Source organism: Urocampus carinirostris, chromosome 16, assembly GCF_059441175.1.
Source record: "Urocampus carinirostris isolate Australia breed hairy pipefish chromosome 16, RoL_Ucar_1.0, whole genome shotgun sequence".
Classification (NCBI taxonomy): Eukaryota; Metazoa; Chordata; class Actinopteri; order Syngnathiformes; family Syngnathidae; genus Urocampus; species Urocampus carinirostris.
Window position 1 is genome coordinate 34,117,678 of NC_142364.1, and position 27,972 is coordinate 34,145,649.

A 27,972-nucleotide genomic window follows, 5' to 3' on the forward strand; every position below is an offset into this window, starting at 1 on the left:
TCTCCCATGTGGCGTCTTGCAAACCCCAAAACGGGCCTTCTTTTTAATGTTCTTTCCGAAAGGGCTTTCTTCTTGCCACTCTTTCATAAGTGGCAGTTATATTATGTGTAAGACGAATTGCTGTCTAATGCACAGTGGTTTCACCTCAGCTGTGTATGCCTGTAGATCATCCAATGTGTTAATGGTTAATTCATGGTTGCTTCTCTGATTAATTTCTCCTTGTTTTGGCCAAGAGTTTAGAGGAACATCAGGTCTTGGTAGGTTTGCAGGTTTGAGATTTTATGCTCTTTATGTGCACTATGTCTTCTTTAGTTATTTAGGTCACCAATGGATCAATCATAAGTTATCTGGGAACTTCAGGCATCAGTTAGCAGAGCCGAAAGAACAATACTTTTGCTATTTACTATAGCTTTGACCCATTGAACACTTAATTACATGGACAAATTGTGAATCCACGCCCGTTATTTGTGACCTCTAACTGATGTGCCCGCTAACATAAAGTCATTATGATTCCACATGTTCCATTATGTGGATAGAAAAAAAGCAAAATTCTCAATACCTGTGTACATACAGACACAGGAATGCAGGTGTTGTACAACAACATTACCTTTGAGGTAAACATACCGGTACTAGTTATGTCATCCCAGACGAAACAAAATCTGTTATCTTAATTTGCCGAGAGCAGAGCTATCAATACTGTGCTCAGACGGTTTCCCCTTGTGCCCGTTTAATTCTGATTTCCAACCGTTGCTGTTCAAAAGAGCAATAAAGAGAGGATTGTGTTGTAGCTGTAATCCATGAGGAGATCCTAAGCGCTTCAATTAATTGAGGCGCTGAGTAAATGCAGACGGCAAATAAAAAGGTAATCAACATTTTAGTATCCGTGGTTACACCTTTTTGGTTTGGCATTGGCGGTTATTGATTCTAGTAGAAGTGTGCAAACAGTTCACTACGTGTTTGGTTCATTTTGCATTTGTGGCCAAGGTATCATTAGATAGATATAGATACAGAATCTGGTTTTACTTTCAGTATATTATTATTAGTATTCTTCATTTAATACCTTTGTGTTTATGTACAAGTAATTAGGGGTTACCGTTTGTACGCACATGTAAGACTGCATCGCAAATGGCCCGACCCCCTAAAACTGCTTTAGCCACATACTGAAATGTATACGTACCCAAAAGAGGAATGAAACACAAATCTATACAATGGTAACTACAGGGAGTGCAGAATTATTAGGCAAATGAGTATTTTGACCACATCATCCTCTTTATGCATGTTGTCTTACTCCAAGCTGTATAGGCTCGAAAGCCTACTACCAATTAAGCATATCAGGTGATGTGCATCTCTGTAATGAGAAGGGGTGTGGTCTAATGACATCAACACCCTATATCAGGTGTGCATAATTATAAGGCAACTTCCTTTCCTTTGGCAAAATGGGTCAGAAGAGGGACTTGACAGGCTCTGAAAAGTCAAAAATAGTGAGATATCTTGCAGAGGGATGCAGCACTCTTAAAATTGCCAAGCTTCTGAAGCGTGATCATCGAACAATCAAGCGTTACATTCAAAATAGTCAACAGGGTCGCAAGAAGCGTGTAGAAAAACCAAGGCGCAAAATAACTGCCCGTGAACTGAGAAAAGTCAAGCGTACAACTGCCAAGATGCCACTTGCCACCAGTTTTGCCATATTTCAGAGCTGCAACATCACTGGAGTGCCCAAAAGCACAAGGTGTGCAATACTCAGATACATGGCCAAGGTAAGAAAGGCTGAAAAACGACCACCACTGAACAAGACACACAAGCTGAAACGTCAAGACTGGGCCAAGAAAAATCTCAAGATGGATTTTTCTAAGGTTTTATGGACTGATGAAATGAGAGTGAGTCTTGATGGGCCAGATGGATGGGCCCGTGGCTGGATCGGTAAAGGGCAGAGAGCTCCAGTCCGCCTCAGACGCCAGCAAGGTGGAGGTGGGGTACTGGTATTGGCTGGTATCATCAAAGATGAGCTTGTGGGGCCTTTTCGGGTTGAGGATGGACTCAAGCTCAACTCCCAGTCCTACTGCCAGTTTCTGGAAGACACCTTCTTCAAGCAGTGGTACAGGAAGAAGTCCGCATCCTTCAAGAAAAACATGATTTTCATGCAGGACAACGCTCCATCACACGCATCCAAGTACTCCACAGCGTGGCTGGCAAGAAAGGGTCTAAAAGAAGAAAAACTAATGACATGGCCTCCTTGTTCACCTGATCTGAACCCCATAGAGAACCTGTGGTCCCTCATCAAATGTGAGATTTACAAGGAGGGAAAACAGTACACCTCTCTGAACAGTGTCTGGGAGGCTGTGGTCGCTGCTGCACGCAATGTTGATCGTGAACAGATCAAAGCACTGAGAATCCATGGATGGCAGGCTTTTGAGTGCCCTTGCAAAGAAAGGTGGCTATATTGGTCACTGATTTGTTTTTGTTTTGTTTTTGAATGTCAGAAATGTATATTTGTGAATGTTGAGCTGTTATATTGGTTTCCCTGATGAAAATAAATAATTGAAATGGGTATACATTTGTTTTTTGTTAAGTTGCCTACTAATTATGCACAGTAATAGTCACCTGCACACACAGATATCCTCCTAAAATAGCTAAAACTAAAAAAGCCCCACTCCAACTTCCAAAATATTCAGCTTTGATATTAATGAGACTTTTGGGTTCATTAAGAACATGGTTGTTGTTCAATAATAAAATTAATCCTCAAAAATACAACTTGCCTAATAATTCTGCACTCCCTGTATTTAAATTTGTATAAAATTAAGATACATTATACCTTAAGTGCCTCGAGCTTCATTGTGACATTGTAGTAATTGGGTAGTTAAAGGGGACATGTTTGTAGTACCACTAATATCAGGCAGGGGGGCGATTAGAGATTAAATTTTGATGCACAAGAGCCTCTTGATCCGACGAATACTCACATTATCTTCCAATGTTGCCTCTTTTGCACTTTATAAAAAAATATTTTACATATAGCATATAATTTTATGTATTTTGTATACTGTCTAGCTATTTGACAAACAATTGTATTTTACATTGTTTAATATTATAATATATTCAATTGTTTTGTGCATTTTTTCTCATGTGTCCCAAACCTCCTTGTTTGAGTAAAACATAATTCATTTTTCCTTATGTGTCTTAATCCAATTAATCGATTTATCTTTAAAATGATGTAACGATTCAGCAATAAGTTGGATCCCCAGAGTGTTGATACTCGTAATACTTCTAAAATTTGCGCTGAGCTCATCTATTTTCCTCTCATGAATAGTGCTCCAATGTATGGTTAACTAAATGCAGTAATCCTTCGGGGTACCACAGTTAATGGGCATCAGAACCCCCCACAAAAGGTTAAATTCTGCGAAGTAGCATCGCACCTTGATAAAAGCCCCAAGAGTCATACTTCAACTTATTGACTCACTCTATTGACAGTTCCCTAGTTTTTCCATCCCCACAAGAGAAGAGCTTGGGTGTCGCCCTCATAAAAATAACATTCCCCGGTCTGCTTACTTTTACCTGCGTTCCATCAACCGTCTCCACCCTTTCCTGAACCCCCACACCACCGACACACACTGCAGGGGTAACTTGTGAGAGTTGTTAAGTAGCTACAGCCTTGCTATTGCCTTTTCCCAATGCCGACGCAGTCCTGTTCCATACCAGATAACAATTCACGGAGCACCAGCTAATGCTCACTTTACAGTCTTCTGACTTTGCTCAGAGTCCAATTTAATTGATTAAACTATCGATCCATCCATCGATCCATTATCTGCACTGCTTATCCTCAGGTGGGTCGCGGGGGTGCTGGAACCCACCCCAGGAATTGTTGGGCAGTGGGCAGGAACGACCCTGAACTGGTTTGTAATGAATTTATTTTTAATGTAACAACCCTGCTAAAAGCATCTGGCACCTTTTGTTTTGGGTGGACCTATTGACTTGTGCACCTAACCTGCCGTTTGACTGACAGCATACACCAGCCTATTACACACAGTTACGCCCACCCAACATAGCCCTCCCTAACCTGCCCACTTGAAAGGATTTGCTGTGTGCTGTCTGCTCAGAACACAATGCATGATACGTTGATATTAATGACAATAAAGACAATTATTGTCACAGAAAAGTGAAGTAACAAGGGATTACCGCAATCTTTAGTTGCCGCCCGAGATTGTTGATACTTGAAATACTTTTAAAATTGGGTCTGAGTTATTTTATTTACTCCTCCAGAATAGTACTCTACTGCACGGTTAACCCAATACAATCTTTGGTTACATCTGCCTTTACTTTGAATGACTTTTGCTGACTAGTAATAGTTGAATGTGTTATGTGATTTCCAAGTGTGTCTGAAGGCTCCTGACTTAAAGAACTAATGGTGTAAGTGTTGTATACTAACACTATGTCAGAGACGGTACTTGTATCCTTTCATTACAGCTCTGCTGCACACGGCAGCTCTGAACGTTTAGTAGAAACCCTCTGGGTGACATTGGCAAGTCCCCCGCTGATGTTAAATGGTAACCTCTGACAGTTGTAGCTTCAGCTGAATGCTTTCACATCCAAGCTTTTAAGCTTTGTTACCTAAGGGACTCAGCTGCCTGCAGCATTTTAGGAATCTGAGTGTTAGGTTGGACTGGAGCGCCTTTGCGTTCTCAACATGAAATATCACGAAATCTGTCAGCGCTAAAGACTTAGCATACACTAATGTCAGTAGTACTAAATTGCACAAAGAAGATGACAGCCAAGGAGAGTAAATGCCACAATTTGATTAAAATGAAGTTCATAGCTATATGACCAGTTATAAAAGGATCAAAAGGTGGCAAAAAAGTTACCAACTAATCAAATTTGTTCAAGAATGTTTTTTTTTATTATCTTAAAGGGACACCATGAAATATTTCAACACTCAATGTATCTGTATTGTGTATTGCAGGGGTGCCCACACTTTTTCCGCATGAAAGCTAATTATGAAATGACTATGTCAAAATGATCGATTTTAAAAATGCAAAACATGCTTATTTGTAAATATTGTCTATTAAGTATAGTTTATTCGTACCATTTATGTTGATGTTTATTTCCCTTTTATTTTCTTTGTTATTGTATGTGTGTGTCTTGCTGTCGGCCACCCGTCTTGAGGGATATGACCAAGGTAGATAGATTGATAGATTGATAGATAGATAGATAGATAGATAGATAGATAGATAGATAGATAGATAGATAGATAGATAGATAGATAGATAGATAGATAGATAGATAGATAGATAGATAGATAGATAGATAGATAGATAGATAGATAGATAGATAGATAGATAGATAGATAGATAGATAGATAGATAGATGTTGATGTTTCCTGCATTACTGTATGAAACCCCATGTTGCAATACAAGCCAGTACATTTTTTGTCATCACCTTACTCTGATGACTTGCAATGAATTGAATCAGCCAGGGATGCGTAGTCTGGACAGTAACTGATGATAGCCAGCTGCAAGCACACTTCTAAATGTCCAGTAATGGTTGAAAGGTATTCAAACTAAAAGGGATTAATGTGCGAAAAAGCTGACTCACATAATTAAGTGAAGCCAAATAATGCAGTCAAGTAGGTAGCACATTTCCTCATCTTGGGGCACTTTTCCTTTGTGAAAAATCCATGAGCCCTAGATTTCAGCTTAATGTCGTCTTGTAGTTTCAAAATCTCATCTTCCACTCCAGAAAAGTCCAGGTGAAATCTTGCTGCATTTTGTTGATGCCAATTTGTATTACATTCAGCATCATCCTTAAAAAAGTGGCACTTGAATTCAGCTCCTGGCTCCAGTAAAACAAAGTCGTTTTTCAAACTCTGATGGACAGTTCTCAATATGCTCAATATGCTCAAGTAGTGTGTATGCCTTCCTTTGCGTCTCCAGCTCTGACACGAGGTTTCTGAAGATTCCAAAATCACTACGCTGCAGCTTTGAGGAGAGATGCTGCAATTTTCAATTTAAACAACAAATAATTGAGTTGATCATACTGATAACATTTTGTCTTTTGACCCCTACGTTAAGATCTTTCAGCGTGATAGTAAGAACTGTTAAAAATACTAAGTTGAGCAGCCACTGACTGTCATTTAATTGGTTGTATTCTGCTTGTTTAGACTTAAAAACACCTTAATCTCTCTGGACACATCTCTCTGAATTATTGTAGGAATTTTCGTTGAGTCAGCCTTTCACGTCACTGTGTGGCATCAGCTCCACGTGTTTGTAATCAGTCGTCTCCAGATGCACACAAAATAGCTTTCTTGAAGAGATCTGACGCAGAAGGAATCAGACGATCTTTGTTGACACACCCATTATACCTTTTATGTTGAACATTTTTGCGCTTGAGACTTTTTAGTGCAGCTTATACTGCTGGGTAACTCGGAACATTTCTGGTAGGGTTATTTGCGCATGTGTGTTGACCCATGCTTTAAAAATAATCAGATGTCAACTGGCTACCCTGGATGTCAATAAAGTGTCATATTTAGCACTGAGGAGATGCTAGGCTAAAAATTATTTTGTTAGTGCTATGTGCCCCAGAGTGTCGTGCAATTTCGTCTTTAATGAGGGGTGTGCCCCGGAAGTCGTTAGAGCTGTTGCCCGGCTGTTTTAGCGTCCTACGTTTAGCGTTCTCACATTGCTGCATTCACACGGTGGCCACATTGTTCACAGGGGGAGCGCAATGTGTCATGTTTTGGCCACACAATGATCACTAAATGCACCTTCATTCTAACCAGACAGACTTCTTCATCACAACAAGACAGTTGCACTACACCAACTGTGCCCGCTCGTACGAACGACACAGGTTTGAATTCAAACGTACCACTTTAAAGCCTCGATTCAAGTTTAATCTGATACGTTGCATTGTCAGTAAAACCACAATATACAAGAACAATTTAACCTGTATTAATTTCTCGGTACCATACTACACTAGGCCTGATACCAGTCCACTGCCCCATGATTGCCGACCACTGCATTACACAATTATCTGGTCTTAGTTCAAGCACACCTTCATTCATGGCGCCCAAAAGCAATGTTTCCTCCAAGCGTCCACGTGTCTGAACAATCAAGTCTGTTAGTGTTGCAACATCAATCCCAAGTATGGCAACCAAATCAATAGCAAACACTTCAAAAAGTTAAGGCCAAATAAAAGTACATGAATTTTTCTCATCTTAATGGATTGGCACAGCACAGCAGCGCAATTGTTTGCGGATGTGCGGCACAGTTCTGAGGTCATGGGATAAAACCTTCCTGTGTGGAGTTTGCATGATCTCCCCGTGCTTGCGTGGGTTTCCTCCGGGCACTACGGTTCCCTCCCACATTCCAAAGACATGCATGTCAGGTGAATGGGCCGGTCCAAATTGTCCCTAGGTGTGAATGAGCGAGCGAGTTGTCTGTCAAAGTGTGCACTGCGACTGGATGGCAACCAGTTCAGGGAGTCCCCTGCCCACTGCCCGAAGATAGCTGGGATGGGCTCCAGCACCCCCGCAAGCCTACTGAGGATAAACAGTGCAGATAATGGATGGATGGATAATGGATTGGCTAATTTACAATAGGGCGGGGTGTCAAAAAGGCAGCCCGCGGGCCGGATCAGAACCGCTATCACTGTAACTGTATTTCTCTCTCGCTCACACTCCCCGCCCTCTCTCTCTCTCTCTCTCTCTCTCTCTTCTCTCTCACTCCCCCTTTCTCTCTGTCTTTGGATTTTCATTCTTACCCCCTCTTTCTTTTCCCCACTCTCACTATTTCTATTTGTATCTCTTCTGTTTCTCTCTCTCTCTCTCTCTCTCTCTCTCTCTCTCTCTCTCTCTCTCTCTCTCTCTCTCTCTCTCTCTCTCTTTATCCCTTTCTCTCTCTTTTTTTCTCTTAATCCATTAGTCCAGCCCACGAGAGAATAATTGTTCTATCATGTGGCCCCCGGGTTAAAATTAGTTTGACACCCCTGCTCTAGGAAAAGCTGCACAGCTCTCAAACATGTTGTTTTTACAACAACTTTTAGATGACAAATACATTTTTAAGAATCTTTTGTTACATAATACAAACATTTTGTGCATTTTTTTAGTTGGTTGCACAAAAAAAGAACTATATTTAATCACACTTTTTAGTCGAAGTACAGTGTGGGCAAAACGATTGACTCTTACATTCAAGCAGCTTGCAAATAATTTAAATGTAACACAAAAGCGATCAGAGTCTTTTTTCCTGATTTTCTCTTCTTTTGTCTTGCCATTTTTTTCTTTTGTTCTCTGGTTTCCTTTTTCTTTTTTACCTATTTTATTTGTTTGTGTGCCACAGGAGCCAACTCTTGTTAGTGATCCAAACCCAAAGAGCCGCCTTTTAAAAAAAGACGGAATGTTAGGTGAGAACAGTGACGTAGTCATGAAGATAAGATAGGCATATTCTAACTGAAGCAAACTACACTTTACTCTTATTTTTACTTCTTAGTGATTTAAATAGTACAGTAATAATATTTTATTTTGAAAACAAACTATAAAAATAAAAATAGCTGAGGGCTTTCATTTTATTGGTCCATTTATACGAGAAATGGCTTTGGGATAAAAGTGGATTTTTGCCCTTGATGCACCTGTAGCACTGTCAGGTTTAACAGGTGATGTGCAGGATCTAAAGCTGTCCGAACAATTTACCTGGCACTGTTTACACAGCGAGACTGGGGATGGAAATTGAGGACGAGCAGGGCTAAGCCGATAATATTTGCTGCGGCTGCATTGACCCTCTGTAGCCTTTTCTTGTCTGCCTCGGTGAAGCTAGAGTACCACACTGAGATGCGGTAAATCAGCAGGCTTTAGATGCAGGATCTGTAGAAGGCCCAACAGCTCACTTTACTTTTTTTCCCCCTGAGCATACTCAAAATGTGCCATATTCGACCACCAGGAGAGCTTGTCCATGAAAATCCACCCAGAAAATGTAATGTAAAACGATGCTTCTCAACCGTTTTTTTTTTAACCCGATGGAAAGGGCCCTGGGATTTGTTACTTCCCGTGAGTGGCATGTGTACCAATGACACATACTTCCTTATATGGACTCACTGGTGTTGCTCTTCCCCCTGAGATCCGATCTGCTGCCTCAGTGGACATGTTTAAGTCTAAGCTTAAAACTCACTTCTACTCTATAGCATATGAATAACCTAAACTTCTTATGTGTAATAACTTGTGAAGTCCTTTGAGACTATTTGTGATTAAGGGCTATACAAATAAAAATGACTTGACTTGACTTGACTCACTTAAAGTTTATTGCTGCGAGTCAATTGTTTTGCAAACTAGAGATTGGACGAAAACAGCCATGTGTAAAGTTATATTAGTTTAATTTATACTCCTGCTAACTAAGGGAAGAAAAGTATAATTTTACCAGAAGGCATAAACTATGAAATTATAAAAAAAATAACAATCAAAAATTACAACAGACATAATTCATGAAGACTTAATAACGCAAACAGTTTTTTTAACGCTGAAGGAACATGGCAGAAACACACGTAAAGGTCAATGTTAGTTGTCTTCATCTTCTCCTTGTGCACTAAAGTCATGGATCATACATGTAAAATGTATGAGTGGCATTTCTACCTTCTTATTTGCCAGCCACTAGAAACTGTGTCATATATGTGTGTACTTAAGTATTAGTCGAGAGGAGTGGGCAAAGTTTGAGTCACAGTTAATGTCAAGTCATGTCATGAGAAAAATGTATCATTTTTTTCCTTGTAGTAAGGCCTTTCAGCTGAATTTTTTGTTTGTTTTGGATTTTTAACATAAATAACACAGCAATACATGAGGACTAAAGATAATGTTGTCATGGTTACTCATTGCCCTCACCTGTGCCCGCTCGTATGGCTGGCGCCAGCTGCTGCTTGTTGCCTGATTGGTTCCCCTCCTATTTAAACTCAGCACTCCATCCACTCCTTGTCAGTCCGTGAGCGGCCCTCCGCATACGCAAGGCAAGCACTATTCTACTCGATTCCTCAATAAAGCTTTATGTGAAACGTTACGCGTTTGGGTCTACCATCTGTTTTGGTTCTGACAAATGTATTGTATTGATAATATAATTGTTCTCATATATATTAGCTGAAAAAATACGCATGCGGATATCGGCATTTACATGTTGCATTTAATCTTGTTTTTCTTAATAAATAGACCATTTAATCACATTGGTTTTGTAACTTTCAGAATTAAGGTATAGCAATACAAGTCCCCTTTTCAAGCACTAAATTTGAATTGAAAAACTCAAAATATGAAAGGAATAGCTCAGAGGTGTTTTTTTTTCTTGAATTGATAAATATCTAAAAATACTTATAAAGAGAAATAAACTGGACAGAAAAAGTACTTGGCTGTTTGCACATTGGACACCAGTCAAGAGTTACACAACATTTTAATCAGTAGTACTTTTTAGACCATTTTATATATATATATATATATATATATATATATATATATATATATATATATATATATATATATATATATATATATATATATATATATATATATATATATATATATATATATATCATCAAGGTTTTACTCATTTTGTTTGGTGGGCCGGATTGAAAAGCCAGAAGAGCATGGTTCAGTGCCTGAAGTCCCTCACCTTCTCCAATAGATGTACGCATTGCAGCATTTCTAATCTCTCTCTACTCTCCTGTCCAGGTGCTCCCAATCAGCCAATTAGCCAACCTGTACTATGAATATTCTGGTTTCCAACTCTGCGTTGCTAATATGTCTTTAAACGGTGCTTAAAACATTCCATTGCCAACACGACAAGCTTCTCTTCCAAAGACTTTCTTCCCCAATCCAATCCTTGTCCCAAGACCTTTTTTTTACCAGGCATTTTCTTCAAAGTACTCCTAAACATTATTTTCAGGACTTCCGCCACCCAGAGACGATCCTTTCAAAGTTCCCTCTCAACCTTCCCTGCCTCAGCAGTCCCAGTTCTATTCTCCCTTCTCATTAGTGAATTTCATGTTTGTTATCTCTTAAACACCCACCTGTTAAGGTTTGTTTACATCCACATTTTTTCATCTCCTTGTGTACTGCCTTTGTGTCTGCCTGACATCTTGTCACGCACATATTGCCCACGGGCTGTACTTTCCCCACCCCTTGTCCAAGACAAAGTCTTTGGTAGGGTACATATTTTCTTGTGGTACAGATCATTTTCTCATTTTAAGAAATACATTTTCAAAAAAATGCTTTAAATGAGAACAATAATGTATCATCTTTTGTAAAAGATACTTTACCTCAAGTATACATTTCCATTTTTTACTACTAAACCAGGGTTAGGTATCATAGAATAAGGAAAAGGCTACATAAAAGATTTTGCCCATCGAGAAATAATGTATTTTTTGCAGCGTAGTCAAGTCGTGTCATGTTTATTTGTATAGCCCTTAATCACAAGGAGTCTCAAAGGACTTCACAGACCACAGATTATTGCAAACTTCAGACTATTATGCAACACCCCCTGATCTTAAACCTCCCCGAGGGCAAGGAAAAACTCAAAAACAAGACATATCTTCTTAATATTCAGTTTACATGGCAGACAAAAACGACTTCATGGCAGCTGGCCATGTGTCCTGCTAAAGCAAAAGCTAATAATGGGGAGCTAATGGCCTCTCAACTGCACAGATGGTTCACGTAGTCTTTGCGAGAGAAGAGGATATTCATGAGTGGCTGATGATTAACAACCCCGGTACTCTCCTCAATGCTTGACTTGTTCAATTTGAACAAATAGAGGGAGGGTGTGTTCAACATATTGTAAAGTGAAAGATGTGCTTCCCGTTTCATGGTAGTTTATTTCTAATTTAATGTGCATGCAGTAAACTGTGCAGTAAGGGTGGCCGGATTAATCCAAACATCCACATTATCGATACTTGGTGAGTACTGTATTTTCCGCACTATAAGGCGCACCGGGTTATAGGGCGCACCCCGAAAAAATAGTTTTTTGTCCTATTTTTGACATACATAAGACGCACCGGATCATAAGGCGCTACAATGGGAACGTCGACAAAACAGTCAGATAGTTCAGTCAAACTTATTACCCCCTTAACATTCCCAAAGCTTGCAAAGACGCAAATACGTGTCGAGAACACGTGCGGATGCGGTGTCCGTACGATGTCACTCAAATGCATCGTTCCATCATTCGGAAGGTTAAAGTCTTGGGATTCAAGAAATTCCAACCATTCCTTAGTTTCTATTTTCTTTTTCGCTCGCAACTTTACTGTGCATATGACAATAAACACTTGGAATTTAGTTTAATTTAAAAATAGACACTCCATTCCATCCATTATCTGCACCGCTTATCACAGAAACATCGAGTTCAGTCTGAAACAAGATACAGGGACAATATAAAACCCGGAGTAGCTCACCGAAGTCGTTGTGTTCATAATAATGTGCAGCCAATGTCCTCTTATATCCGTGAGGGTAGTAAATCCAGGTGAATAAAATATTTACAAATACAGAATACAAAAAAATGCTTTCTCTATGCCGTCAGCCACGTGCTATACACATTCATCTTTTTCGGCCAATTGCAGGCTTTGTTTTGCCGTTCAAGCCAATGCCAGCCTGTAAATGAGAAAAAGGATCCGCCCCTTGACCTCCGAATAACTTTAGCCAATAGTGATCGATTCAACTGATGATTGACACATCTTTTTCGGCCAATTGCAGGCTTTGTTTTGCCGTTTAAGCCAATGCCAGCCTGTAAATGATAAAAAGGATCCGCCCCTTGACCTCCGAATAACTTAAGCCAATATTGATCGATTCAAATGATGATTGACACATTGGTTAGCCAATGAAACGCCGGTAAATAAATCCCAGCTTACACCACGTACTACTTGGCGTTCGGGGGAAAATCTAGTCGGCGGGTGCAAGTTAGTTGGAAAACTTTGCGATTTAATATTGATCCATAAATAAGGCGCACTGTATTATAAGGCGCATGGTCAGCTTTTGAAAAAAATAAAGGCTTTTAGGTGCGCCTTATAGTGTGGAAAATACGGTACTTGGATTGGATTGATACTATTGTTTTAAGATTAATACTACCTTTCCATTTTTACTATCACTATGACAATGTTGTCATAAGATTATACCTACATTATAACACATTCTATCCGCATGGGGTTTTACTTTACTTTCACGGCTTTTTTTTAAATATGAGAGGTTACGGTATACAGAAGAGCAGTTTCAGCGACAGACTGCTGTCACTGTCTTGTACTACGGACAGACTGAAGTGATCTTTTCTTCCTCATGCCATGAGGCTCTTTAACTCTACCCGTCAGAGTAAAAGCCCACATTAAACCACACCACCTACATTGCATATTACCGAATCTTATTGCAATATGTATTCTGTGTAGCACTATTTAGATATTCTATATAACACGCTACAGTGGGCATTTGCACGTCACACTGGGTATTTGTATATTGTATTCTTTTTGCTTTATTATTGTATTGTTCTCAGCTCAGGGATGCTGCTGGAAATGTGAATTTCCCTTCGGGATGAATAAAGTATCTATCTATCTATCTATCTATCTATCTATCTATCTATCTATCTATCTATCTATCTATCTATCTATCTATCTATCTATCTATCTATCTATCTATCTATCTATCTATCTATCTATCTATCTATCTATCTATCTATTTAAAATAATTTTGTTCTTATGCATTAAATAATGTATTTACCTTTACTTTATTTCTTGCTTTATAACGGTGCACTGGATTATAAGGCATATTTTCGAATCTCCGGCAAATTTAGGGTTTTAATCACACCTTATAGTCCATAAAATATGGTGTTTTAGTTGTCCTGTATTGATATTGTACTATAGTTCTTGTATTTCTGTTACATTAGTGCTTTGTGGTTAGACTCTCTTAAATTTTGTTCTGAACAGCTGTTGCTGTTGTTGAAGATTTTTAATATTCATACTGTTGGTACATTGTATTGTTTACACTATTTTGCACTTTGACTTAATTTTCAAAATGTTGGGCCAAGGTATTATATTTATTTTATGTTGAATTTATTATATTTTCTTACAGCTTTTTCGGTATGACTCTCTCGCCACTTTTTCTGAAATAGTTGTTATAGAATATTTTTTTCTACTGTTCGAGTTAGTATTGTAGTTATTTAATAGAAAATAGATGATATTTATCAGTTTCCTTTCATAATTATAAACCAAATCAAGGGAGAGGGGTTCAATGATTCAATGATCATTTAATTTCTAAGCAAACTATTATATTGGTATTTATCGATACTATTCTGTATTTACTTTGATCGGATTTATGCCAAAAATCCCTGAACTGACCACCCCTATTGAGGAGTGCATGTTGATAGCATCTACATGTTCATGTTATCTTCAGGTTAACAGGTAATAACAGGGGCTTTTAATTGATCTACATGACTTTCATTTGCCAGTCGGTTTGTCAGTTGGCCTGTATTACCACATTGCCGTCATTTGGTTACCTGAAAGGTAATAAACTGACCTTAGACATTGGCAACTTTACACAGTATAAGACAATACATTCATCTTTCCAGTTCTGCCTTCATGCTAAACAATTTAGGAAAATGCAGCATTGGAGAATTTATTTTTACTTGGTACTTATCTCTCCGCTTTGATTGATTGGCGGTTAGGTAATGATGCTCAGTACTAAGATTTGTAAGTTCTAATAATGACAAATACCCTTTGGTGGAATTTTCTGAAGTCAATTGTTTTTGGGGAGTGTCATGATTTTTGCTGTGGCAGACTAATATTCAACGCGGGAGGCTGAGGAGGCAAATGTGAACTCGTAGCAGTGACTTATGGTCAAGGTTATTGTCTGCTGAGGCAGATTTACATATAAAATTGACCTCCATATTTATCATCATTTAATTTGCAGAGCAAGAAAGCAATGCAAAAATGTATTGTCTTACCATAAGATATAAATGAAGTGTATGCGCTGCTCCTTTTGAATAAAAGCATTGACAGACAGGTGATTCTCCATTATGAAAAACCATCCAGGTAACGAGAAAAACAAATAGTGGATGGCTTGACTTGCTCTTAGCTTAATAATACTGAACTTTTTTATTATTTGGGGCTGAGGTGTCAGCCAAATCAGAATCGTTGGTCTCTCTATCACCCTCTGCCATTAGGTAAGATAATTGTGTGCCACACTTTGCATTTGCAGACACTCAGAACAGTAGTACGGTCCTTACCAATTTTATTATTACTATTTATAATAGCATGTCAAATGTACTTAAAAAGAAAATTCTGAAGTTTAACTAGATTCAACTTTAAAACTAAATCAATACAGTATAACCATTTAATTTATTTCAAATTATATATTTCCATGGGCAGCACGGCGGCGCAGTGGTTAGCGCTTGTGCGGCACAGTTCATGTCATGGGAACCTCCTGCGTGGATTCAAATCCAGCTCCAGACTTCCTGTGCGGAGTTTGTATGTTCTCCCCGTGCTTGCGTGGGTTTCCTCCGGGCACTCCGGTGTCCTCCCACATTCCAAAAACATGAATTTCAGGTGAATTGGCCGGTCCAAATTGTCCCTAGGTGTGAATGAGCGAGTGAGTTGTCTGTCCCTGTGTGCCCTGCGATTGGCTGGCAACCAGTTCAGGGTGTCACCTGCCCACTGCCCGGTGATGGCTGGGATGGGCTCCAGCCCCCCCGCGACGCCAATGAGGATAAGCGGTACGGCTAATGAGATGAGATGAGATATTTCCATGATGACAGGTGAGACTGTACCTCACCTGCACCTCTCACTGTTCGTCAATTAGCATAAAAATTGGCCGACCAAAGACACATTTTAAGGTTGTCTGATCTTTTTTTGTTGTATATTGGTTATCTTTTTACATGTGCCCATAATAAATATCCGTGCTGTATCAACAAATAATTAATTGGATGAAAATGGTGTGAAAGTCAATTAACTTACAGTCAACAACGGCATTCGGTATGCCATGATTTCACATTCCACATTACGGACTGCTCCGGCATTAATCGATAGGTAATCCTCCATGATTGAAAAAGAGTCCATGCAACAACAACATGTTGTTTTTGTCTGGGACTAAGGTATGCGCCAAATCAGAATCCTTGGTCTCAGTATCGCCCCCTGCCATGAGGCAAGAGAACTGCGTACCTGACTCGGCATCTGTAGATAATAATAATAATAATAATTTACTTGTATTGTCATTCTTTGTAACAATGCACACAGAACGAAATGTCGATACACCTGACCCGTACAGTTAAACTGTAGCGAGCCGATGCATGCTCAGCACATTAATATATTACATACTACCGTAATTGTATTAATACTATTTGTAATGTTAAAATTCAGCGATTTTGAAAAATAATTTACACATGGACGAACACTTAATAAAAATAACTATTTAATATATTTCTTATTTTGCATTTCGTTGATGATAGGTGAAACACTGAGTGTTTCACTGTCAGGAATCCCCCAAAATTCATTTAAGATATTTAGTAAAGATAAAAACCTCATTTAAATGAGCAAGGACACCATGTGCCACGGGGTAGTTGTATAAAATAACTCAACAAGACATAACAATGACCTAACAAAGACTGACAGAACAGTAGGAACTAAAAATACACTGAGTAACGAGACAAGCGAGAGATAATTGGACAATAAACACAAGGTAAAGAGAGTGACAACAAAAAGATAGGTGGACACAATATACAAAATGACGAGCTGTTCATAGACTTTAGGACATGCAAATGATCCCATTAAACCCGACCGTCCTTTTTTCTGCACAGCTTATCCTCACCAGTGCCGCGGCGGAGCTGAAGCTTTCCCAGCTGTCTTTGGGAAGTGGGCAAGGGACACCTTGAACTGGTTGCCAACCGGTGGCAGGGCACACAGAGACATACAACAAATCACATGGACATTCATATCTAGGGACAATTTGGAGTCACCAATCAACCATGGGGGAGGAAACTCAAGTGCCCGGAGGAAACTCACGCAAACAAGGGGAGAATTTATAAACTCTGCACAGGGAGGCCGGTAGCTTGACTTCAACCCGGAATCTTGGAACTATGGGCCTGACGTGCTAACCACTCAGCCGCCATGCCGGCCCATTTAACCCATGAACCATAATAAAGAACTGATTAAAACAGAGTGTAAATGCTCACTCAAAGAGATGTTATGAAAATTAAGTCCACTAATTGTATGCATATTTCTTAAATAACATGTGTTTTTGGTGCCACTTGTCAAGTTTTATCAAAATGTACAGTATATGGAATAGTGCACCAATTTTGGCCTTTTTATTGGTTTTCCAAGTTCATCACAGTGCTGTTAATACAGCTAGTTGACTAGCTGCTTTAGGCTCCCTAGAAACATGGAGTAACGAGCTCAGATACAGTTTCTGCCCCAGGACCAAAAAGGGTGGTATCAATTCTGATACCAGAACTATGTATTGATTAGTTGGAGCCCATATTATTGCTACCGGAAACAAGTGCTAAAAGCACAACAGAAGAAAACAAAACACAAATATTATTCACTAGACTCGTAGGGGCACCATTTCATGTGGTATGTCTTGGCCAAGTAAAGCCTGGTGGCGCCCATCCCTCTCCAGGCCAACTAATTTTTCCACGGGGTCTTGAACCGGGGACCTTTTGCTTGTTAGGCGAATAAATTGATGAATCAGGCTTATCTGCAGCTCCTATTGTTTCCTTTCCTTAAAAGATTTAGATAAAGCAGCAGTGCTGTAATTGTTGGCTTAACTGCAGTTAAAGGAATTAAGTAGATTAAGCCTCGATTATCTGCATTCTCACATAATACACTGTCCCAAGTTATTTTCAGATATCGACTGTGGAGTTTTTAAATGGTTAAAGTGTCAGTTTGGGAAAAAAGATCTGAGCCCAAATTCAAAGAGCAGGCAGGACCATAATTTTATTTAAGGAAGAAATTAAGTGCTGGTGTGTTTAATGACAAAATTATTTCTATTGTTTTCCTGCCGCAGGGAAAGGTCAGTAAATGTGTCGGAGCCTGAGTCTTTGGAGTTGATGGTTTCCAACCTAAAGCCAGAGGAAGGTTACAGCTTCAGAGTGATTGCTTACAATGAAGTTGGTCCAGGAGAAAGTTCCACCCCCTTGAGGATCACGACAAAACCTGACTGTGAGACAAATATATAAATTTGCAGTATTTATGGACAACAATGTTTAATTAACAAATTTTAAAAAAACATCAGCCATATAGTGAAAGAATAGAAAATGCATGTGTTCTTAAAGAAAATAACTATAAAATATTGATAGACCAAAGTTATATACATGTAATTTCTGAATGTTAAATGGCCAATACCAGGCAGTCAATGAAAAAAAGCTATACCTTAAAAAGTTTAGTGGCATCGATAACATTAACTGATATAGGTACTCAGCTATCCTTAGTGATTGAATCATTTGCTGTTAATGTAACAATTGTTTGTCGGATCAGCATGAGCAACATGTACACGCAGCTTTTGTTGAACTCACAAGAAATTTATCACAATATTTGTTCTACAGTCCAGGTACCAAGTCGCATAGAGATCCTTCGTGCTGAAGCCTTGTCACCGACATCCATCCAGATAAGTTGGGAGGCCCCCAGTGCTCCAAACGGACCAATTTTGGGCTATAGGGTTTTCTGGAAAGAAGATCTTTCAAGCAAGGAACAGGTCAGAACTTTATTTAACACAGCCTATTCAATTCCCAAAAAAATCATCAGTCTTTTATTCCCTTTTAAAAAGCTCAGTGACCATTTCTCATAGCATCATTGCTCGTTAGTACAAATCTTTATAGAGCTTTGGCCAATCCCACACATTTCTGACTCCTAGCTGACTGAAGTAGTCAGGAAACCAGCAGTGGTGAAAGGCAGATCTAGCAGTGTGATACTTCCAAACCTCATACTTATAAACTCAATATTATGAAAAATGCACAAAAGAATTGGTGGTGGTGAGGTGGTACATCTGGCATGCATGAGGTTTGTTCCCCAGTTTGACAGTCCATATTCCACCTGTTACCATACGCAAAATTTAACTAAGGGTCAATGCCTATCTTTGAAAACCAAAACAAATGCGAATGAGATTAACAGAGGCAGGCTATTAGCCACAGACACTAGTAGCTATTGTTTAAACATTGGGGGGTATTATACAACCCCACTCCGTACATCCCGACTCGCCATATCCCCCACATCCCAGCTCGTCCACCGCACCATCACCAGTCCCAAAGAAAGTTTATGGAAATAGGGCTGGGCAAAAGAAACAAATAAACGAATCATTGTTCTAAAAATCTAGTTATTCAAAATTTATAAACTGTGATAGTGAGGAACATATGAAACCTTGTCCTTTCCTGCAGGTAAGGAAAGTAAAAATAATCGTTTTTTTTTTTTTTAATTTTGCTGTACAAAGCATTACTGTGAGGTGGCAGAATATTTGATTCACAAAATCTTTAAACAATCAGTAAGTATGATTTAATAGTGACAATTAAGCAAATTAGTAGGCTATATAATTTAAAATAGTAGAGATGCAGAGTTGATTTTAAAACTGGTTTAAAATCAGTATACATTCATACTTGCACATGTACTTAAATCCAAGACAGAACCAGATAAAGGAGTTGATGGCAAAAAATGTGCCAAACAGAAACAGGCCAACGATGTTTAACTATGCGCCACATTTTTAGAGCATGGAACAACATTCTAAATAGTGTGAGGTCCTGAATGTTTTATAAGCTGTTGCTTTTCACAGAATGTTTGTAAAAGTCACACTGTTGTACAGTTGATAATGTCCCAGCACACTTAAAAGTATTGCTTGTTTGAACAAATCATTTTCAAAAAAAACAAGCGTCTCGTGCTGTGCTACAAAACATTGTTTGGGTACTCTTACTGACCTACATGTAATATTCGGTGTGGATATGAAGAAGTCAAAAATAATGCCATTGCATTCAACAATGCACAGAAACGCAACATAAAAGACCTTTCTGTGTATAGTATGCCTGGTTGGTTATTTAGTTTTGATCTGGGAAGACTGTGTTGGGCTAACAAGACAGCAAATCGTTACACATGCCAGTTAAATAACATCTAGGTCATGTAAAACCCATTGATTAAATATTAAAATGAAATACTATCCTGTGGCTAAATTATCCACTTCAAAGTTTTGATCTAATTCAGCATTTTACAGTTTTTTCCTCCTAAAAATAACAATGACTTTGTGTTTTTGCAAAAATTCAATTTTCTTGAAATCACAGATTTGGAACTATCAACTTATCTTGGTATGGCTGATAGTGTCATCCCTTTTGTTTTCATATGGACAACCTTCTGCTGAAGGCATTTAGTCACTTTTGAACGGCCCACCATCTTGCAAAGCAGTTACAATGCCATTTAAATAGGGGTTGGCAGATAATCAAGAAAATTAGCACTATGTCCTAGATTAGCACCATTAAGTGGAAGGCACCTACATATATATATATATATATATATATATATATATATATATATATATATATATATATATATATATATATATATATATATATTTTGCCAGCATTTTTGAGGTTTTTCATTACATGTTGCAGCAAGATAGCGGCGAATCATGTCAACTCCCTTTAGGTGTGCTTTGTGTAAAATAATACAAATGTATTAAACTACGAGTATTTTATGAAATACATGTTTTTGTGATAGTTCATGATTTTTTTTTTTTTATTCTTCAAATCAAGATGAATTTATTTAATGAACAAAGCTTTTACCACTGGTAGGCAGTAAATAGTACCAAACTCAAAATTTTGGGCTTTGTTATTCAGCATCATGCTTCATTATTCAGCCCACTTTAGTGATTTAACCTCCAAATTGTTGACATGGGTTAAAGGGATGTTTTATTTTAAACACAACACATTTATTCACACCAAAACAAAAAGATTTTAGTTAGCATTTTAACTGGTAATTTTAACAGATGCGTGAATGCAGTTTCACACCTGAAACAACTCACCACACAACACGAACATAACACTACCCTCTAGGAAGCAAAGGAAGCATTTCACTTCCATTTACTTAGAAAATACATAACTTTTGACAGAAATGACCTAGAGACTTACTTGATTTAATCGAACAAAATGATTCATCCAGTTATAAAGATAAAATGAAACAGATGAAAATGATTTACTGTACTTTTAAGATGTGCTTCAAAGGCAGACAGCCTATTTATGTTATTATTTATTTATTAATTTATTTACCGTATTTTCCGCACTATAAGGCGCACCGGGTTATAGGGCGCACCCCAAAAAATAGTTTTTGGTCCAATTTTTGACATACATAAGACGCACCGGATTATAAGGCGCTACAATGGGAACGTGGACAAAACAGTCAGATAGTTCAGTCCAACCGATTACCCCCTTAACATTCCCAAAGCTTGCAAAGAAGCAAATACGTGTCGTAGACACGTGCGGATGCGGTGTCCGTACGATGTCACTTAAATGCGTCATTTCAAGTATCATTCGGAAGGTTAAAGTCTTGGGATTCAAGAAATGCCAAACATTTCTTAGTTTCTATTTTCATTTTCGCTCGCAACTTTACTGTGCATATGACAATAAACACTTGGAATTGAGTTTAATTTAAAAATAGACACTCCATTCCATCCATTATCTGCACCGCTTATCACAGAAACATCGAGTTCAGTCTGATACAAGATACAGGGACAATATAAAACCCGAAGTAGCTCACCGAAGTCGTTGTGTTCATAATAACGTGCAGCCAATGTCCTCTTATATCCGTGAGGGTAGTAAATCCAGGAGAATAAAATAATTTCAAATACAGAATAGAAAAAAATGCTTTCTCCATGCCGTCAGCCACGTGCCATAAACATTCATCTTTTTTTGGCCAATTGCAGGCTTTGTGTTGCCGTTTAAGCCAATGCCAGCCTGTAAATGATAAAAAGGATCCGCCTCTTGACCTCCGAATAACTTTAGCCAATAGTGATCGATTCAAATGATGATTGACACATTGGTCAGCCAATGAAACGCCGGTAAATAAATCCCAGCATACACCGTTGTTTTGGCCAATTGCAGGCTTTGTGATGCCGTTTAAGCCAATGCCAGCCTGTAAATGATAAAAAGGATCCGCCTCTTGACCTCCGAATAACTTTAGCCAATAGTGATCAATTCAAATGATGATTGACACATTGGTTAGCCAATGAAACGCCGGTAAATAAATCCCAGCATACACCGTTGTTTTGGCCAATTGCAGGCTTTGTGTTGCCGTTTAAGCCAATGCCAGCCTGTAAATTATAAAAAGGATCCGCCCCTTGACCTCCGAATAACTTTAGCCAATAGTGATTGATTCAAATGATGATTGACACATTGGTTAGCCAATGAAACGCCGGTAAATAAATCCCAGCATACACCGCGTACTACTTGGCGTTCGCGGGAAAATCGAGTCGGCGGCTGCAAGTTAGTTGGAAAACTTTGCAATTTTAAAATTGATCCATAAATAAGGCGCACTGTATTATAAGGCGCATGGTCAGCTTTTGAAAAAAATAAAGGCTTTTAGGTGCGCCCTATAGTGCGAAAAATACGGTATTTATCCATCTATTTATTTATCTATTTTCGTATTAATTTAAAAATATATATATTTCATTTTTATTATGTTTATATTAGTTTTGTATTTAATATTATTAATTAATTAATTTATAATAGACCAGGTCGCTGAAGGATTATTAATTTTGACAGAACTGCATTGACTTTAACGTTTATGACAAGTGCTTTTTTCATGTTCATGTTCTTTAAACCAGGGGTGTCAAACTCATTTAAGCTCGGGTGCCTCATGGTAGGAAAAAAAACTCACAGGGGCTAGACTAGTTGAATTAAGATAAAGAGAGGGAGATCGAGGGAGAGAAAGAAAGAGGGATATAGAGCAAGATCCAACCCATGGACCGCATATTTAACACTTTAAACGGACATTGACTGCCAATTCAGACCGTACTGTTTTTTGTTTTTTTCATCCACTGTATATTAATGGAAGCTAGCGCTCTTGTTGGTGATAAAAAGGAGTGGAGAGGTGTTGTGAAAGGATAGTGGGATTGTGGACGCGTTCGTAAGGATGGGCAGGGCACCTGTATGATGCGGGAGGGGTAAACCAGTGAAAGCTGTCGGGCCCTGCTGTTGAGCAAAAGAGTGTGTTGTGTCACCCTGACCCGAGTGACATGGACGCTTTCTGGTGTCCCATTTCATCTGGAGGGACGAAAGCATGACCAACTTAGGTGCCGAGGTGCCTAACTTGTTTGGGTGTTTGGGCAATTGGGTTGGCCATGGTCCAAAACTTTTTGTGTGTTGTTTATGCTATTTATTTGCCTTTTATTTTCTTTGTTATTTATAGATAGATAGATAGATAGACAGACAGACAGACAGACAGACAGACAGACAGACAGACAGACAGACAGACAGACAGACAGACAGACAGACAGACAGACAGACAGACAGATAGAACGATAGATAGAACGATAGATAGATAGATAGATAGATAGATAGATAGATAGATAGATAGATAGATAGATAGATAGATAGATAGATAGATAGATAGATAGATAGATAGATAGATAGATAGATAGATAGATAGATAGATAGATAGATAGATAGATAGATAGATAGATAGATAGATAGATAGATAGATAGATAGATAGATAGATAGATAGATAGATAGATAGATAGATAGATAGATAGATAGATAGATAGATAGATAGAGATGGCCATTGTCAAATCCACCAAGTCAGTCTCATTGCTATTGTGTTCATGTGTTTAGAGTGTTGATGTCAATGGACTGAACTACAAGATGGAAGGACTGGATAAATTCACGTCGTACACGCTTTCTGTTTTGGCGACCAACCGCTTCGGATCTGGCCCTGCCTCAGAGAACATCATTGTGACCACCCTATCAGATGGTGAGATTTTATCTTTTTTAAGAAAAATATAGTTATTTTGATGCGCCTTTTTATATCAATACTCGCCACCATTGTATGAAGCTTCATTGTCCGTGAATTATTTGGTTGCTGTGTGTTTATGTGTACGTGCGTGTCTGCATGTGCACACATAAAATTGTGAATTTTTGACTCTTACTGTCCATTGTGTTGGAATTTAATCATCAAAAAGTACAGTTTACCTAATTGTTCGAATTAGTTATCTGACTCCATACACCAAACACAACCTACATTAACCTAACAATTTATGCGCGCTCGTTTCTTGCACACGGGGGCGGGTTTATTTTCCCTAACAGAAGAACTCAGTGTACTCCATCGAAGACGGCCGAAGTGCCGTTGGCGTCTGTGGGAAGCCTTCCTCTGAAGCCCTTTAGCTTTCTCTTATTGGCCCACGTCTCCCCGCAAGATGGTGTCTCGGCTCCTCCCATGGGTGTGCCAAGGAATTGTTTGCGCCCATCGTTTTCACAACACAGCGCCTTGATGTCTGGCTTCCCAAAACAACATCGCCTCCACGAGTCCTGTTATCAAAATTCCCTAGACAAAATATTATGCATTTCGAACAGCCTGCCCTGACCTTGTACATTGAACTAAAGCCCACTCAGTGAAAATCTTCATTGCATTATGAGTCAATCGTATAAAATCCTTTATAGTCAAATGTATAAAATCCTTTAGTTATTACACTGGGGACCCCAGATTTTTAACTAAGCACCTCTTAACGAGACAGTCTCATAAAGTTCACACATAAATGCACACATGTGCACCTCTGTGTTCCTCTTTATATGCAAATAATATGTTCTTACGTTATTGTTTTCAACTGGGATTTAAAGACCTTCATCATTTTTATTGTCCAGTGGGTGATCGGTTTATAGTTTAGTATACCCTTAAAATAAGGAGCGAAGACATCAGTTGATTTTAAACTTGCAAGGAGAACAGGGAAGAACCGACATATCTGTTAAGAAATTCCAATTTTGTTTTAAAGCCCTCCCCTGAGCCCTTTATTTTTATTAAATCTCCTTGGTTAAAAAGGCAGATTCACCCTGAAGGGTGTCCAAATACAAAAACTGCAACATCAGTGGCAAAGATTGACAATGATGTTAACAGTGCATAATAGTCAAAATGACAAACTGGCAACCTCTACAATCTTCTTTGCAAGTTATTAACATCAAATAATAATACACTTATCAATGAGGAGTGATTTGGAGTGATGCTGATGGTTTGTTAAGCATGTATTTTATGCTACAGTTAACTGAATAACTCATAATATGTTACGTTATTACTGACGTTTATGAGCATGTCTAAGATATATACGTACGTGTAACAATCAGTATACTGTGTTCTCTGTTTTATTTTTACTTTCAATTGCCTTTCAAGATGTCATGTCCTTTTTGATGTTTCATTTTATCAAATACATTTTCCCCCAAAATGCAACTTATACATGTTTTCCCTACTTAAATATGCATTTTTTGGCTTGTGCAACTTATACTCCGAAGAGACTTAGATTCCTGAAAATACGGTAATCCTGCACGTATACTTATTCAAACAATTTGTAAACATGTGCGCCTTTCTGAACACGCAGTTTCCCTCTTCCAAGGTATTTTGATGCATGTCAACTCCAGCTAACTCGTTAAACAGGCTTCGTGTGTATTGGTTGATTTTTCTGGGACATTTAATGTCCCTCAGCAAAAATGCCACAATAATATCTATCCATAAAAAGTGTCAGTCCATGCTTCTGGCTAGCGGCGTACGAGCATACCTTAAACACCCGGGACACAGCAATGGAACATACGTTTGAGCAAAAATCAAACAGACAGATTACTTTGTTGATCTTGGTGAGTGACATGAATCAAATCTTCTTTATCTAATATCCAGAGTTTGTGCGGCTGCTTGAAATCGTTGAAAATGCTGGAATTTTTGTGTTGAGTTTTCAAGGTCAGGAAAATGCTTGAATTTTAGCCATAGCCATATTTCTTGGCAGTCTGTCAAATGAAGACAAATAAAGCAAAGTATGAGAAAATAACTCTGACAGGCCTGCTCCGGTTGTTTGTCATTATGCTGTTGTCATGTGAAGCATCCAGCACCCAAGAGGACAGCTTTATTTAAAAATGCCTTTTTTGGCTCGTCTCACAAACGGCTCCTCGGATTTTTTTTCCATGATGTATTTTCAATGATATAAAACATTATGCAACAAATTAATCAATAATTAGTAATTTCATATATTTTGCAGGGGTTGTCTGCAAAACACATGAAACATAAGTTAAGATATTTTCAGATGTACAAAAGAATTGTAAACCACAAAACAATAAGAGCTTTTAACACACTGAAAAGATGTAAAGTCAAACAACAACCTAACATTTCTCCAGATGAAATGCCATAAAAAAAAGATTTTATATATTAACTCTAACGTTCAATAAATAAATGATAAAATGCAAACAAATACCTATTTACAATTTTATTTTAACCGAACGCATATCCACTAAAAAGCACCAAAAATATAAATTAAAAAAGGTAATACAGTGGACCCTCGGTTTTCGAACGCCTCTCAGTTCGGACAAATCGGTGTTGGACCAAAAATTTCGAGAAATTCTTGCTTCGTTCAAAAAATCGGAGTTCAAACGCCGGTACGCTAGGGTGCGATGCTGAGTGGCGTACGGGTGTTTTAGCCCCTAATTATGCCCCCGAAGAAGGTCGGTGCAAGCAGGACAGGTGAAAAAAGACAAGTTGTTCGCACAACTATTGCCTTTAAGAAAGACATAATAGCTAAATATGAGAGAGGTGTACGAATATCCGATCTTGCTAGTGAATACAGCATGATAGCTAAATCTACTATCAGTACGATAGTAAAGAATAAGGAGGCTGTGAAATCGAGTGATGCGGCTAAGGAAGTTAGCGCTATAAGCAAGCAACTGCCGCAAGTTTTGGAAGAGGTTAAAAAACTTTTGATGATGTTCTCTCCCCATCGTCCACCACAAAGGTAAGAAATCCTATTCATAATCCTCTTTTTATTTGTATACGTTCATGTTAGCGTAATCTTTTCTTACGGAAGATTACGATAACGCGAACGTACGATTAGCCTCAGTTAGCTTTGTTTACGTAAAACATTCAGGGTGTTTGAACGGAGCTCCCTTTCCAATGAAGCGCTAGTGACTTTTTGTGGGGACCCGGGTGCTAAATGACGTGTAAACGACCTGATTTTTTTATTTTTACACGTTCATGTTAGCGTAATCTTTCGTACGGAAGATTACGCTAACGTACGATTAGCCTGGGTTAGCTTCATGTTTACGTTCAAGGTAAAAATTCAGGGTGTTGGAACAGACTAAAACGATTTTACATTACTTTTAATGGGAAAAAACGATTTTGGTGATCGTACAAATCGTTTTTCGAACAGTGTTCTGGAACGGATTATGGTCGAGAACCGAGGTTCCACTGTACAAAAAGCAAAATATCAGCAGTATGTAAGATTTGAAAATTGAATGCCCTCTGCTTCGGAGCAATCAAGATATTAAAATTGGTACAAATTTGGCTCATTTTTTGCATACAGTACTTTCTTTCTTTTTTCGTCTTCCGTATTGAAAAGAGAAACATTAAACTATAAGTCAGGACTGTTTTGTACTTTAAAGTTACAAAGAGTGAGTTCCCAACATAACGCAGTATTTCATTTTTTGTGCATTTATTGAAAAGAAAATCTTGAACTTTTTATTTCTAGGCTTGTAATGTTTCAGAGCCCAAAAGCAGGAACGAGTCTGAAAAACTAAAACAAAACAAAAAACCAAGAAATATGTATATTTTATCTTATTCGTCAAAGTATTTAACTTATTTTTAGTTATGTTTGTTCTTGTTTTGAATAATTTAGTCTTGTTGTTCCCATGTATACCTTCTAATGTATACCTTCTAATGCCGTTAATAAAATATTTGTCAGGAAGAAAAAATATTTTAAAATTCATCATGTCTTTTTAGCTAAAATGTTACCAAATTTGCTAAAATTTGAGACTTTACAAGTACAGTCTTTGGGTCAATAACTATATAGT

General features: G+C 38.3%; 1 protein-coding gene across 3 annotated transcripts in view; it reads left to right on the top strand.

Moving 5' to 3' along the window:
- dcc (DCC netrin 1 receptor) overlaps positions 1–27,972 on the top strand; it is a 409,358-nt gene that overhangs the window by 228,445 nt on the left and 152,941 nt on the right. For all 3 annotated transcript variants that reach the window (XM_088355706.1, XM_088355707.1, XM_088355708.1), the window contains exons 9-11: positions 17,978–18,132; positions 18,516–18,664; positions 23,773–23,911. In XM_088355706.1, coding sequence (XP_088211832.1) covers positions 17,978–18,132; positions 18,516–18,664; positions 23,773–23,911 — 443 coding nt within the window. The remainder of the gene's footprint in view (positions 1–17,977; positions 18,133–18,515; positions 18,665–23,772; positions 23,912–27,972) is intronic.